The sequence below is a fragment of the Leptopilina heterotoma genome, unplaced genomic scaffold (assembly GCF_015476425.1).
Source record: "Leptopilina heterotoma isolate Lh14 unplaced genomic scaffold, ASM1547642v1 Lhet_260, whole genome shotgun sequence".
Classification (NCBI taxonomy): domain Eukaryota; kingdom Metazoa; phylum Arthropoda; class Insecta; order Hymenoptera; family Figitidae; genus Leptopilina; species Leptopilina heterotoma.
In genome coordinates this window covers 18,788-35,898 of record NW_025110970.1, presented here as the reverse complement: position 1 = coordinate 35,898, position 17,111 = coordinate 18,788, and the positions used below count along the sequence as shown (strand labels likewise).

Sequence of the window (17,111 nt, the reverse complement as noted above, 5' to 3'; positions counted from 1 at the left end):
TTGATTTTCCAGATTGGTAGAAACATTGTTAAATGTATTGGTAGAAACTAAAACCCGTCGAAGACGGGTACGACAGATAGTGCTATATATTTTTCAAAATTTTTAAAATTCAAAATTAATGTTTTGAAATAATTATTGTCATCAATTTTACTTAAATTTGATATAGGGTTAATTTTAGTATTTTTTATTAGAATTTAGTCATCAGAATGAAATTTGAGTTTTTCATTTTTTGATCATTAATTAATATAATATAATAGCAATTTTGAATTCTGTGCAATATACTGACAAAAGTCTCATATTAATTATATGGATATTATTAATATTCTGACCTAATAGAATTCTTTTAAGAAAGTAAACTTATGATTTCAACAACAAATTTATATTGTTGACCTAAGAAATACAACCGTATAAAAATTAATTACAAAAAAATTTCAATTTTTAAACTTTTAATTTTTTAATTTTTCAATATTTAAATCTAACATTTTTTATTTGTTATTCAAGATTTTATTATTTTGACGATTAAATCTTAATAAGAAACACTAAAATTAACCCTGTACCAAGTTTAAGTACAATTCACTAAAGTATATTAAAAAACTAAAAATTTCGAATTTTTGAAAAAATGGCATAACTTTCGTCCATATTAATATTTTTTAATCTATTATCGCTAGGATTTTAAGTTAGGCTGATGCCTAAAAGACTGCCAAGTTTCACTTCAAACGATCGAACCGTTTTTCCGTGATACGCGGTCGAAAATTTGCGGACATACATACACACATACACGCACACACATATACACATACACACATAATTTTCTTTATAGTATTCTCGCATTCGTTAGAGTGTAAAAAGAAGGAATATAATAGAAATTTTGAATTTTATGCAATGTACAGACAAAAGTCTGATTTTATTAATAAGGATTATACTAGCTGTCGTACCCGTCTTCGACGGGTTTTAGTTTCTACCAATACATTTAACAGTGTGTCTACCAATTTGGAAAATAAGGAAATAGCTCAGGAATTTAATTTGACCGGAAAAAAATAATAATTAGTTAGGTACCATTATAGCTATTTCAGTAGGAAAATATTACTATTTGAATCAGTGATTGACTTTTTATTATCAAATTAGTTATTTTAACCAATTCAAATGCAGAGAACAATATTTGTCAATTTGTAGTACTTTAATTAATGCATTAAAAATTTATCAAATTTCCCACCCAGTTTTTGGAGTTATAGTAGAGTCTAATTGGAACTAATTGTATCGCAAAGGTTACGACTGCTAAAACCTAACATAAGACCTATATTTTAGACTGAAAGTAGGGCTTAAATTTTGACCCGGGTCTGTTTTCATAAATATTATACATCAATAAAAATTAAAGTAAAAAGCAATTTTTTAAAAGCGAATTAATATAATGAAACTTTTTCTTAATTTGATTGGAAAATTCCCAGCTTTTTCCAGTTTTCCCCGTTTGGTAGTTACCCTGTTAAATGTATTAGTAGAAACAAAAAACTGTCGTAGACGGGTACGACAGCTAGTAATATAATCTATATTTTATATGAACTTAAGAAAGAGTATTTTCATAAAAATAAGTAAATTTTTATAGCCATTTGTAGATTTATTTATGGATAAAATCAAGTAAATTTAAATTTAACAAAAAAAAGATAAACCGTGAAAAAGGACAAAGCAGGAAATTTTGTTAAATAAAATAGACACCGTGTTAACTTTTGTCTTTACATTGCTCAAAACATCTCTAAAAGTTAAATCTAGAGTTAAAATAAAAAAAACGTTTTAACATATAAGTTTTTGCCTAGTGGCATCCCAAGGAGCACGTAAGTTTATCTTGACATCACTGTAATATTACATTGGAGATTCGTTATATTACACTGTAATATTACAGTGATCTTACTGGGATATCAAAATGTCCGCCTGGAGGTAATATTACGTTGTTACATCAAGAGAATATTACCTGGTAATATTAAGGTAATATTACACTGTAATATTAACGTAATGTTAAGGTAATATTCAGATAAAATTAGAATAATTTTATAATTTAGAAAAAAACATTTCACAAAGTTGGACTCGAACCCAGAACCATGTGCATAGTAATCATGAGTCTTACCACTGAGCCAAACTTACTTGTAGTGTATTAAGATTCTCGACGGTATATAATCTTTGTAAGTTTTTTAAAGTTCTTCATATTTTATCAAAAATCTTAATACACTACAAGTAAGTTTGGCTCAGTGGTAAGACTCTTGATTACTGTGCGCAAGGTTCAGGGTTCAAGTCCAGCTTTGTGAAATGTTTTTTTCTAAATTATAAAATTATTCTAATTTTATCTGAATATTACCTTAACATTACGTTAATATTACCTTAATATTACCAGGTAATATTCTCTTGATATAACAACGTAATATTACCTCCAGGCGGACATTTTGATATCCCAGTAAGATCACTGTAATATTACAGTGTAATATAACGAATCTCCAATGTAATATTACAGTGATGTCAAGATAAGCTTACGTGCTCCTTGGGATATAATATGCTTGTATTGTATCAGAGGTGACTTACAATTTCTTGACATCCTGCAATATCATTTTAATCATAAAAAATTTGCATTTTCAATATTTCTGAAATTCTTGAAAATATTAGATTAATTTGATAAATAATTCTCAATTACACTATTTTTACGTCAAAATAATAATCAGAGACTCCAAAAATACTACTGAATTAAACTTCATAGTAATTAGTATCGATTTTTTGATATTGAAAATATTTTTATATTTACTTATAGGATAGTATTTTTTGCAAAATTATGCTAAAATCTGACTAAATAACATATAATATTGAATTTTAGAAAGTTTAAAAGCTATCCATTAAAAATGTGAAATTTGGAAATTTTCCATTTTTTGAAGTTTTTGAAAATATTTTTATATTTACATCTTAGTTATAGGATAGTATTTTTTGCAAAATTATTCTAAAATGTGACTGAATGACATGTAATACTCAAATATAGAAAGATTAAAAGCAATCCATGAAAAATGTAAAATTTTGAAATTTTTGATTTTTTGAAAACATTTGTATACTTACATATTAGTTATAGGACTTTATTTTTTGCAAAATTATGCTAAAATGTGACTAAATAACATGTGATACTCAAGTATAGAAACTTTAAAAGCAATCCATGAAAAAATTAAAAATTTTGAAATTTTCGATTTTTTGAATTTTTTGAAGAAATTGAATATCTCCCGTTCTAATTAATATTTTTTAAATCTGTAAATTTATAAACCTTCCTTGGGTCAATACCTAATAACCTACCAAGTTGGACTTAAATCGATTTACATGTTTTTGTGTGATTGGGGTACAAAGTTTTTGTGACAGACATACGTACATACATACGTACATACATACGTACATACATTAAATTTTTTAAGAATATTTTTGGAATCCCTGATGTCCATAATAACGAATCATGTTAACATTTTGAAGTTTTAAGCAATGTACAGACAGACATCTGATTTTATTAATAAGGATATATATTATATATATATACTAGCTGTCGTACCCGTCTTCGACGGGTTTTAGTTTCTACCAATACATTTAAGTTTCTACCAATCTGGAAAATCAGGAAATAGCTAGGGAATTTAATTTGACCGGAAAAAAATAATAATTAGTTACCATTATAGCTATTTTAGTAGGAAAATATTACTATTTGAATCAGTGATTGACTTTTTGTTATCAAATTAGTTATTTTAACCAATTCAAATGCAGAGAACAATATTTATCAATTTGTAGTACTTTAATTAATGTATTAAAAAAATTAAATTTTCCATACAGTTTTTGGAGTTATAGTAGAGTCTAATTGGAACTAATTGTATCGCAAGTAGACCCTACGTTACGACTGCTAAAACCTAACATAAGACCTAAATTTTAGGCTGAAAGTAGGGCTTAAATTTTGACTCGGGTCTGTTTTCATAAATATTATACATCAATAAAAATTGAAGTAAAAAGCAATTTTTTAAAAGCGAATTAATATAATGAAACTTTTTCTTAATTTGATAGGAAAATTCCCGGTTCGGCATATTCCCAGCTTTTTACAGTTTTTCCCGTTTGGTAGATACCCAGTTAAATGTATTAGTATAAACAGAAAACTGTACGACAGCAAGTAATACAATCTATATTTATATGAACTTAAGAAACAGTATTTTCATAAAATAAGTAAATTTTTATAGCCATTTGTAGATTTATTTATGGATAAAATCAAGTAAATTTAAATTTGACAAAAAAGAGATAAACCGTGAAAAGTTTGGACAAAGCAGGGAATTTTGTTAAACAAAAATAGACACCGTGTTAACTTTTGTCTTTACATTGCTCAAAACATCTCTTAAAGTTAAATCTAGAGTTAAAATGAAAAAACGTTTTAACATGTAAGTTTTTGCCTAGTGGCATAATATTCTTGTATTGTATCACAGGTGACTTACAATTCTTGACATCCTGCGAAATCATTTTAATCATAAAAAATTTCCATTTTCAATATTTCTGAACTTCTTGAAAATATTAGATTGATTTGATAAATAATTTTGAATTGCACTATTTTGACATCAAAATATTAATCAGAGACTCCAAAAATACTACTGAATTATACTTCATACTCTCTAAATTTGAATCAGCGAAAAGTCGCTGATTCACCAGCCCAGAGTATGCAGCTGATTCAATCAGCGTATATACACTGATGAAACAGCGTATATGCACTGATTTTCCAGCGTATATACGCTGTTTCATCAGCTGCATACTCTGGGCTGGTGAATCAGCGACTTTTCGCTGATTCAAATTTAGAGAGTATAGTAATTAGTATCGATTTTTTGATATATTGAAAATTTTTTTATATTTCTTGTAGGATAGTATTTTTTGCAAAATTATGATAAAATCTGACTAAATAACATATAATATTCATTTTTAGAAAGTTTAAAAGCTATCCATTAAAAATTGTGAAATTTGGAAATTTTCCATTTTTCAAGTTTTTGAAAATATTTTTATATTTACATCTTAGTTGTAGAATAGTATTTTTTGAAAAATTATGCTAAAATGTGACCAAATAACATGTAATACTCAAATATAGAAAGTTTAAAAGCAATCCATAAAAAAATGTAAAATTTTGAAATTTTCGATTTTTTGAAAACATTTTTATACTTACATATTAGTTATAGGACTTTATTTTTTGCAAAGTTATGCTAAAATGTGACTAAATAACATGTAATACTCAAGTATAGAAACTTTAAAAGCAATCCATAAAAAAATAAAAAATTTTCAATTTTTTGAATTTTTTGAAAAAATTGAATATCTCCCGTTCTAATTAATATTTTTTAAATCTGTAAATTTATAAACCTTCCTTGGGTCAATACCTAATAACCTACCAAGTTGGACTTAAATCGATTCACATGTTTTTGTGTGATTGGGGTACAAAGTTTTTGTGACAGACAAACATACATACATATACATACATACATACATACATTAAATTTTTTAAGAACATTTTTGGAATCTCTGATGTCCATAATAACTAATCATGTTAACATTTTGAAGTTTTAAGCAATGTACAGACAGACATCTGATTTTATTAATAAGGATATATATATTATATATAATATATATTTTTTTTTTAGTATTCATATATTGCTGAAAACGTTGAACGAAAAATTTTTGGTGGACGAAGGAAGCATTTTAATATAATATAAGATAAGATTTTCAGATTTATAAACAAGAGAAACAAAATAACCTATTAACTATTCATTAACTCGATCAATTCCTTACTTTTCTTGAAAAGGAAACTGTATTATTTACACTTCATAAATTAATTAAATATTTAGAGTAGATATTTTTTAATAATTTAATGAATTGAAAAATGTTTTTCGATATGAAAACAATTCTTTTATTTTAATGTGCATTTCAAATGTCTATATTTATAGACTGGAACACTTATGTGATTTATTTTACTCAATATATTGAATATTTGAATCGTATTACATACATTTTAATATTCTTTTAAACTTGCGTGTCATTTTTGTAAGTGCTTGACAATAGTGACGTCATGATTTCACATCCCTATAAGAGGTTTGAATTTTTAGAAATTTACCGCGCAATCTGAAGTCTACTAACGCAGAATAAAAAAGTAACGTGAACGTAAGCATACGATAAAAAAGGACAAACCTACTTCTGTCCTTTTAGATCTCATGCTTGCGATCGCTTCCCGTTTTATTCTGCTCAGGGCTCAGGCCTCCTTTATGAGGCATTATTCCTGAACTGCCCCAAAAATAAAAAAAAGTTCTTGGATTTCCTTTATACTTTGGAAATATGTTACCCTAGTAGGTACAGGTTACTACACCAATTTACAGGTCCAACCCCCCACCCCAATCAAAAGGGTGGGGGGTTGAAATTTCAGCTTCAACTCGAACATGCATTCTTTAAACATTTGTAGTTTCTACTTAAATTATTCAATTAAAAAAAGTAAGTAGTGTTTTAGAAATGTTTTTTTGTGTACTTTTAAAATATTTTATTTATATAATAAAAAAAAAATTTTTTTTGCAAAAATTTTTTAAAATAAATAGTTTTTTGCAATTTTGTGCAAGTTCGGTAGTTTTTATTTTCTTTTTAAAAATCTCAAATGAAAGCTTGGGAATTCCCCTAAAAGAAGATATAAGTCTGAAAATGGGCCGAAACAATTTGCCAAAGATATAGTGTAATAAGTAAAATTTGTCCGTCCGCTCGCGCACTCCAGCGCGATGAACAGTGGGATTTTTTTTCAACTTACTATTGAAAATTGTCTAGAAACTACAAATTTTATCGGATGTTGATGTTCTTGATTTAAAATTACTAAGAGATCCATCAAAGTCGATTTTTGAATTTTTAATTGTTTATTTTTTTCTTGTTACTCAAAAATTTGACAAATTACAATATTTTTAGAAAAAATCTTGTTAGTTTTTTTATTTTTCCATTACACATGATCGAAATCAATTTAAATTAGTCTAGTATGACCACCGGACAATTAATAAAGCATAATACAATTTATTTAAATTGTTGCAAACAATGTTAATTAACAAATAGATTACTTCGGACCTTCTTCATAAAAAAAATTGGTTTTTTTGCAGACAAGTTTAAATTTATGTCTAATTTAGTAAAAAACTATTTTACAGTTAAAAATTATCATTAATATTAACAATTATATAAACAATAATTAACTTCCTTTGGTATTTGTAAACATTTTCGTCATTTTTTAAACTTTAAATATTTATATCATATGTACATTCTTTCAAAAACTTAAAAAATTTATTTGCTTAAACAATTACATTTGTTATAAACAAATTTTTCATTTTTAAACAAATAATTATCTTTTTTCATCAAACAAAATTTTTTCCTTTTTTATATTTACTATCATAAAAAAGAACTCCTTAATGAAATGGGAATACTATAAATTATTCATTTAATTTTAATAAACATTATAAGTTAAGAAATATTTAACTTTGTTCTTTTTTCACGGAAAAAATATATTTATTTATATGCATTTAAATGTAAACTGTTTTAACTGAATAATGGTTTACTTCATTAAAAATATAAATATTTCTTAACTTATAATGTTTATTAAAATTAAATGAATAATTTATAGTATTCCCATTTCATTAAGGAGTTCTTTTTTATGATAGTAAATATAAAAAAGGAAAAAATTTTGTTTGGTGAAAAAAGATAATTATTTGTTTAAAAATGAAAAATTTGTTTATAACAAATGTAATTGTTTAAGCCCACTTGGCTTGGTATTTTTCCGGCACGTGAGACAATCTGAGCGGGAGGTTTGACGTCGAGGTATAATGATGTGCACCGTCGATTATTGTCCGGTACACACCATTAGAACTCGACTGTCGATAAACCGGTTGTACTCAGAGAGGTTTTCTACAGTTTCCCTCTTCTCTGGCGAGAAAACCCATTGACGGGTGGTCCAGGCGTAATGCGAGTACTCCTAATAAAGTCGGCTGTAGACGCAAAATTAGGTTAATATATAGAAAATTTCTAAAGTAGAATGGTTATGCTTAATCCAAAAAAGTATTTCTCGGGGACTCTTGTCGAAGTGCGTAAGGCCAATAGGGCAGGAGTATAAACAATAAAAAAAAAAAAAAAAAAAAAAAGTAGAAACTACAAATGTTTAAAGAATGCATGTTCGAGTTGAAGCTGAAATTTCAACCACCCACCCTTTTGATTGAAGTGGGGGGTTGGACCTGTAAATTGGTGTAGTAACTTGTACCTACTAGGGTAACATATTTCCAAAGTATAAAGGAAATCCAAGAACTTTTTTTTATTTTTGGGGCAGTTCAGGAATAATGCCTCTTATATATAGGCAGAAAATTGATTGATAAATTAGGAAGGAATTCTAAAGAAAGAAATTTTTGGTTATAAAAACTAATTTTCTTTCTAATAATTATTATTGAGAATTTACTCAAATATCATGTAATATTCGTAATATTACTGTAATATTAAAATCTCTCCCTCTTAAAAAATATTCAAAACAGTACATTAGAGTATAAGAAAAGTTAAAAAAACCCATATATATATATATATATAGAATTTTGTGTATTTTTTAAAAAAATTTCTATAATACAATAGTAATAATAATAAATGTAAGTAATAATAATATGTTGAGTGATATGCGTTAAATCCTTCCATAGTTTAATTGTTAGTAGTAAAATAAATGATCATGGGAAGGTGAAGAATTGAAAAAATTTAATGTATCGTCAAAATTGCGACGTTTCGTTGGCTAAGGTTTGCCAACGTTCCACATTTCATGTGGAAATTTTTATAAAAAAATATTTTTTCTCTATGAAATCTTTTTTATTTTGACGAGTTAGAACGCGATTTTTATGTTTTAACGAACCTGCCTGATGAGGTTGGCAAACCTTAGCCAACGAAACGTCGCAATTTTGACGATACATTGAATTTTTTCAATTCTTCACCTTCCCATGATCATTTATTTTACTACTAATAATAATATGTAACAATTATGCCATAATAGCATAAGTAATTAATATACTATTATAAGAATAATAATTTTAAAATAGAGTTCAAATTTTTTTTTATTTAAAATTTTTAAATAATAAAATGTATAAATAAATTTTGATAGATTATAAAAAAGAAACTCAAAATTTATATTGCTGATAACTTTTTTAATTTTTAATATTGTTAAAAAATTATTTAATAAAAATTAAACAATCTGTCAATAAAATAAAAAATTTGAAAATTATTACTGATATATAAATATAGAATTCTTTTTATATATGCCAAAATTAGTGTAAGTAAAATTGTAATAAAGAAAAATTCTTCTCTACTATTTTCTTAAGATAAAATGCTAATCCATACTTTATTCCTTTGACTTTCCACAACAGCAATGTCAAAAATGCTCCCGTAAAAATAATAATGACACTTGTAGAAAAGTCGTATAGTATAATTAAACAACTTTTGTTTCATCGATATTTATTTATTTATTTAATTTGACATATTTATATTATCTACATTTCCCATAAATAGAAATCCCTTTATTAATTTTTTTTATATTAATTTTTATTGTTACAAAATAATAGTTTTATAATTTTCAACAAATTAAAAGTTATTTACTGCTCTGTTTTATCATACTGCCCTGTTATGCCTTTACATAGGCAACCACACTTTACTCAGCAAGTCACATCCAGCTGTAAATTCTCGTGGCGGAAATAAGATTGTGGCTCATAGAAATATCGTATCGAAACAAAATAAATTTTAATTAATGGGTAAGACTCCGTCAGAAAAAAAGCGATTTGCAAGTGGTCTTCCGATTTCTTCGAAACCTTGGGAAATAGAAGTCTTATATGAATTAAATTTAACCCTAAAAAGATTTTGAAAAATTTTCAAAATGGCGGCCGCTACGCCATATTGAAAATGAGTGTTGCGTTTTTTTCAAAAATTAATAACTCTGAAACTTTTAGATCGATTTTAATAAAATTTACAGGCGATATAGTTAAAAATACGTAGTTTAATTTGATATTATGAACAAAAAAAAATTTCCAAAATTTGTCAAAAAAAAAGTCAAAAAAATTTTTTGAATTAATTTTTAGTTCAGTTGGCCTAATTTTTGAATTTTCTAATAAGTAAATATCGATTCCTTGTAATTTCACCTTTCATTTCATAAAAAAAATTTATGGAGACTCTAATAGTTCTCGAGATATTGCGACTTTAGTGGGAGCGCGTACCGCGGAATTAAACTCCGTAGCGAGGCGGAATATGAAGCGAGCGTACAAATGTGCACAATAGGGTGTCCGTAACAATTAATTTTCAAAATTTTGGATCCAATATGGCAGGTTCAAAATTTTAATTTTCTACATTTTCGAAGTAAATATTCTAAAACAACGTCAAGGGCGATATTTGGAAGCGCTATTTACGAATCTAATGTTAAAAATTTATTTTTTAAATTACCGAATCTAATATGGCATGGCGGATTCAAATTTTTTTTTTAAATATTCCTTTAATAATCGATTTTTAAGAGCAGAGGTATAAAAAGTTAAATTTCTATAAAAGAGTTTCGAAAACATCCCAATAATTATTTTTTGTAAATATTAATCTATAAATTAATATTTAGACTATTTACTTAAAAATGTAGAAAATCATAATTTTGAATCCGTCATAGTGGATCGAATAATTTGAAAAATAAAATTTTAACATTAGATTCGTACACTCAGAAAAAAATTTGTTCGAATCAACCAAATTTTGGTTAAATCAACCAAATAAATGCATTGCTATACAGTCAACCAAACGTTTGTTTGATTCAACCAAAAAATTTCTTCCAATACGTTTATTTGTATTAACCAAATGCTTATTACACTTAACCAAAAAACTTTATTTAATATAACTAAAAAATTTGTTTATTTCAAGAGAAAAGATTTGTTTGATTCAAATAAATAGTTTTAGTAAACGTATTTGGTTTATTTAAATAAATATTTTTGTTTACTTAATTTTGTTATTTATTTTCCTCTAATAATATTTGAATTTCCTAATTTAATATTTTCTAGTACGTATTATTGGTTAATTTATAATTTATTATATAATTATTGATATTTTAAAATTATACATATAATAAATTATAAATTAACCAATAATATGTATTCTAGAAAATATTAAATTAGGAAACTCAAACATTATTAGAGGAGAATAAATAACAATTAAGTAAAATATTATATATGTATTTCTTCATATAAACAAAATTACTTAATTGTAAAAAAACATTTGAAATATTACATTAAACATATTATAATTATGATTTTTATACGTGCACTCAGAAAAAAGTTTATTCGAAACAACAAACTGAAAACTTCACAAAACCTTTTTGTAAATATTCTTCTCACTGGTACAAATTAAATATGCAGTAAGTCAATGAACACAAGGTATTTAATATTTATTTAACCGACACTTATAATTTTTTTTCTTTGATTTACCGATTTAACAAATAAATTTGACGCGAACGCGGACTGTAGACAAGTGAGATCGCCATTTTTAAATTCACACATGTACAAAATTGTTTTATCGTGACAAATAAAATAGGTTAATTAAACAGTTTGGTTAAGTGAAATAAACTTTTTCTCTGAGTGTAAATAGCGCTTCCAAAAATCGCCCTTGACGTTGTTTTAGAATTTTTACTTTAAAAATGTAGAAAATCAAAATTTTGAACCCGCCATATTGGATCGAAAATTTGGAAAAATTAATTTCTGATATCAGATTCATGAAGAACGATCGAAAATAGCCCCGAGTAAGTAATTTTTTTGAATTTTTGACAACACTTATGTGTTAAAACCTTGGATATATTGTGGTGCATTTTTATGACCCACTTTAATCATCCGCCATTTTAAAAATTTTTCAAAATTAAATTTTTGGCAAAGTGCTATCTTATAGTGCAGCTAAAAATGAAGGCAAAAGTGACCTGGAGAATTTTTTGCATTAAAATTAAAAAAGTTATTAATTTTTTTTTAAAAAGTGCATTTTTCCTATGTATTTTTAATGGGAAATTTCGATGGATCTCTGGCACGTGTTAATATTAATCAATCGGCTTCAAATTTTGGGAAATTTTTTTTTATTTTATTGGAACTAAACTGGGGGGTGGCGTAAACAAAATTCGAAAGTCGCATTGTTACGGACACCCTATTGCGCACGTTTGTACGCTCGCTTCATATTCCACCTCGCTACGGAGTTTAATTCCGCGGTACGCGCTCCCACTAAAGTCGCAATATCTCGAGAACTATTAGAGTCTCCATAAAATTTTTTTTATGAAATGAAAGGTGAAATTACAAGGAATCGATATTTACTTATTAGAAAATTCAAAAATTAGGCCAACTGAACTAAAAATTAATTCAAAAAATTTTTTTGACTTTTTTTTTGACAAATTTTGGAAATTTTTTTTTGTTCATAATATTAAATTAAACTACGTATTTTTAACTATATCGCCTGTAAATTTTATTAAAATCGATCTAAAAGTTTCAGAGTTATTAATTTTTGAAAAAAACGCAACACTCATTTTCAATATGGCGTAGCGGCCGCCATTTTGAAAATTTTTCAAAATCCTTTTAGGGTTAAATTTAATTCATATAAGACTTCTATTTCCCAAGGTTTCGAAGAAATCGGAAGACCACTTGCAAATCGCTTTTTTTCTGACGGAGTCTTACCCTAATTCTTTATTTATTTTTACTTCCCAGTAAAGAGCCCTTTTTTTAAAAGAAAGCGTCAAATTATTTTTTAAAAAATTGTCAAATGTAAAAAGTTTTGTAAAAATCAGTCAAAAGTGTTGGATAATTTAAAAAGAAAGAAAAAAAGCAGAAATTTTTAGAAAAAAGGGCTCTTTATTGGAATTCTATATGAAGTAAGGATTAAAGTAAAAATTTGTTCGCAATAAAACGATATTTTTACGAGCGTCAATATTATTTTCGCCATACAAATTTACAGCTTTGACGTCGAAAATAACCTTCCCAGGCGAGAACTGACGCTGGACGGCTGGATTCAGGCTTTACGGAACCTTCGTTGAGGCTTGGTCAACATTGATCAAGCCTTGGTGGGACGGCGGAACGAAGGTCGCTTCTAGCTATAATGTAACACTTATTTAAGACTGACCCTCCAGTCTTTGTTGTAGATTGGCGTTCAATGTTCAATCAATGCTGCGGAACCCTATAATGCAGGACTGAAACAAGGCTGTTTCCACTGTTCCCAAATTTACGCGTCTCTCGCGCTCATTCAATATAATATGAATATATGAATTGTATATGTTACCGGTAAAACCCGAAGTCCAGGCATTTCGCGAAATGCCTAGGCAAATCGGGAAATACCTAAAATCTCAGGTATTACTCGAATTTCCTGGCCATTCTTAGGTATTTTCCGAATTGCCTAGGCATTTTCGTGAATTTCCTAGGCATTTCGCGAAATGCCGAAGTCGATTTAGGCAAATTGAAAAAGTTATTAAAAAATTAATTGTGTATATGTGTATTGTGTAATTAATTGTATATATTTTTTGCTGGTTATTTGTTGCAGCATGTCGAACTACTGTGACACTTCGAATTACAAAGTAGCCCTTTTTTCCTGCATAAGCATCTTTTTGTTTTGCAGGATGTCTGACAGTGGCAGCGGGTAAATCCTTGTCCATTAGTATTAGATTCCTGAGTCGCTATACTTCGCAAGGAAATTGTTTCATCTTGTGGAACGTCTTGCTCGTCAATAAAGGATGCCTTACATTTGTCAAATTCGGACCTGTAAATAAAAATATTAAATTAATAAGTCATATCTGCAAATTAAGTAAAAGAAAATGTAAAGCCAACAGACCTGCAGTATAATCTGTTTATAATTCCTTGTCTCGTTCCAATCCTATGGAGCTCGTCTTTTTTCTCTAAAACCACACCAATTACATTTCTGAAATCGCTTTTGGCCTTGTCAACATCTGGTATCGGGATTGTGACATTATCTCCAACTTCAACTGGACGATGACTTTTATCGGAAGATATTTTCATTCTCTTTGCTTGAAGTTCGAGTCCTTCTGCTGCTCGCTTCCTGGCTGAAAAAATGTTTTCTTGTCGAGAATTATTTAAGTCTTCCACATTTGAAGCCGAAGGTTGATTTTCTTGTCGAGAATTATTTAAGTCTTCCACATTTGAAGCCAAAGGTTGATTTTCTTTTGGAGAATCATTTGAATCTTCCACATTAAAAATTGATTGTTGAGTCGTATCTTCATATGATCCATTATTGCCTAAGACACTGCGCAGATCATCTTCGGTCTGAATATTTTGTACGACTTCGCTGGGTAATTTAGTGGTAGAAAGTCCTACTTTAGGATCAAAGCCAAACATAGCCTTGTAAGGTGATTGTTTAATACCAGAATGCAAAGACCTGTTCTTCATAAATTGAATGAATTTTAAACCTGCGGACCATTTAGTGGTTTTATTTTCTCTCATCCAAACAGCGAGCATGTTTTCTATATCCTGGTTTGCTCTTTCCACAGACCCTTGACTCTGGCTATGTCTAGGTTTTCCATGAACTATTTTTAGTTCTGGCCACATTGATGCCAATTCAGTTATAATACGGTTAACAAACTCTCGACCATTGTCGGATTGAAGAATAACAGGAGCGCCGAATGTCAGGAAAATGTCCAAAAGTTGATAAGCAATCTGTTAAAAAATATAAATAAGAATAAATAAATTCCTAATATAACAACTATTAAAAATTATATTAAATAATATTATATTACATAAATAATATAAAAAATAATAATAATAATATAATATTATTATATTTATTATTTATTTTATTTTTTTTATTTTTCTATAATTAACTATATTAATTTGAATGTTCTTTCATTCTTTCACTTTTTCTGTCCCTCATACTCTGAAGTTGTCTTTTATTTATACTTTTGTTTTTTGTTAACATTAGAAAGATTGTATACTAATTATTTTTATTTTATAATAATTAATTCAAAATTATAATGACAAATAGAAATCATCCGAATTTTTTTCACATCTTTTCATTAAAAGACTAAAATTTTCTTAAATATTATGTTTTGTCAAATTGAAATTATTTTTGTTCTTTACTTGAACTCGCAAGAACTCACTGTATATCAAAATATTGACAGTAATAATGAAATATTAACTATGTAAATAAAGCTTTATTAATCTGTTAACAATACTTTATTTCATATTATTTTACTATTAAACTGTGTAAATAAAGGTTTATTAATTGACATTAAACTTTCGTATTTTACAATATTTTCTACATCTCTGTTAATAATATTTTATTTTATATTATTTTACTATTAAATAATTAATTAAATTAATAAGTAATAAAATTTTTTTCTTACCTCTTCTGCACGTTTTGATGTTAGTGGTCGAAGGAGAACAAATTTCGTGAGATGATCTTGATAAACCATGATAAATTTAAATTGTTGATCAGCTTGCGACTGTAAATCGATTAAATCAACTTGGCATCGACTATTCATTTCAGAATGAAGAATTGGTTTTGAAACTAAACCGCGTTTCCTTTTCACTTTTTTCAAATGGCATATTTCGCATTTGGATAAAAACGTGTTCACAACGTCACGCGTTATGTTGGCATATTTTTTGTTTGTTTCGTCCAACATTCTGTCGCGACCTCCATGACCAGTAGCAATATGTGATGCTTCCAAAATATTGAACATTTTTTCGAGAGGAACATAATATTTTATTTCCCCATCATTGCACTTGGCAATTAATTTTGATACACCAGCAACTTCTAATATATCGTACCTTTTTATTCGTCTATATTGCCGACTAGTTTTGGGTCCGTTCAACTTCACTTCATGCATATCTTTTAGTATCTCGTCGTATTCTTCCTCGAGTAATATTTTATAATTTTGTGAATTTTTTAATGCACTGAAAAAATCGTTTTGCCAATTTTCTCTCACGTTATCGTTAGACATATTTAAATATTTACGCGCAAGCGATCGAAAAAAACACTGTGAACACGAGCGAACAATCACTCAAACTGATAGACAGCTGTCGATTACTAATTGCTGTTCGATAATAGACAAATAATTTTGTAAACAATCTGTTTACATTAGTATGCGGCTTTGAATGATCAACTTTTCAATTTGCCTAAATCGACTTGGGCATTTCGCGAAATGACTAGGTATTTCGCGAAATGCCTAGGCAATTTGAGAAATGCCTAAAATTTCTAGGTAAAACTCGAATTTCCTGGCCACTTTTAGGTATTTCCCGATTTGCCTAGGCATTTCGCGAAATGCCTGGACTTCGGGTTTTACCGGTAACATATATAATAATAATATTCATAATAATAATAATAATAATTATTATTATTATAATAGTAATGAATATTATTGATATTATTTTTATTCATGTTATATGCGTTTGTTTGGAAATAAGTTACAATTATAATAATTATATTAATTTTATATAAATAATATATTACTAACAATAAATGTCATTTGAAATAGTAATATTAAAAAAATAATTTTAGTAAAAAAAGACAATTTTTCTGTTAATCGATACATTTTTTTCTCGATTTTTTAGCAGACTTTTTAACATTATTTACAAACATGTTCACAAGTTTTTATTCACAACACAACACACAATTTTATTATTTTATATAACGCTTAAAACAAAGAATGAAAAATATTCGCTCTCGCATGTGGGATCGAACTCACGCACCCCGCCCCTAACGCATACCGGAAGTCCTAAACGCACGCATTTAAACCGCTCGGCCACAGAAGGCTGGAAGGCACCTCGGCTAATCTACTATTTCAATGCCAGCGCCGTATATTCTGTATATACGGCGCGTCACTTAATATTTGTTCAGCATGGGACACCAATGTTCGTCCCATGCTCGATTAAAGACTCGGTCAATCTTGATACAATATTCACTTTCTTTATTACCGTGTGCACTGAACAATATTAAATATCAATATTTATAAATTATTTATTATTAAAATATTTTTTATGATAATTATATAAGTTAAATTATATATATTATTTTTTTTCTTGTACAGTGTCAAATTATTATTTCAAAGTTTAAGAGTTTCGTTTATC

General features: G+C 27.5%; 2 protein-coding genes across 2 annotated transcripts; both read right to left on the bottom strand.

Moving 5' to 3' along the window:
* Positions 1 to 13,322: 13,322 nt before the first annotated feature.
* On the bottom strand, positions 13,323 to 15,947 carry LOC122503410. The gene is made up of 3 exons (XM_043613931.1): positions 15,813 to 15,947; positions 13,864 to 14,702; positions 13,323 to 13,791 (listed from the first exon to the last, which is right to left on the bottom strand). Exons 2-3 carry the CDS (start codon positions 14,592 to 14,594, stop codon positions 13,563 to 13,565), a joined length of 960 nt encoding a protein of 319 aa, XP_043469866.1. The 5' UTR covers positions 14,595 to 14,702; positions 15,813 to 15,947; the 3' UTR covers positions 13,323 to 13,562.
* Positions 15,181 to 15,985, bottom strand: LOC122503414 (KRAB-A domain-containing protein 2-like). The gene is made up of 2 exons (XM_043613940.1): positions 15,389 to 15,985; positions 15,181 to 15,204 (listed from the first exon to the last, which is right to left on the bottom strand). Exons 1-2 carry the CDS (start codon positions 15,983 to 15,985, stop codon positions 15,181 to 15,183), a joined length of 621 nt encoding a protein of 206 aa, XP_043469875.1.
* Positions 15,986 to 17,111: the final 1,126 nt, after the last annotated feature.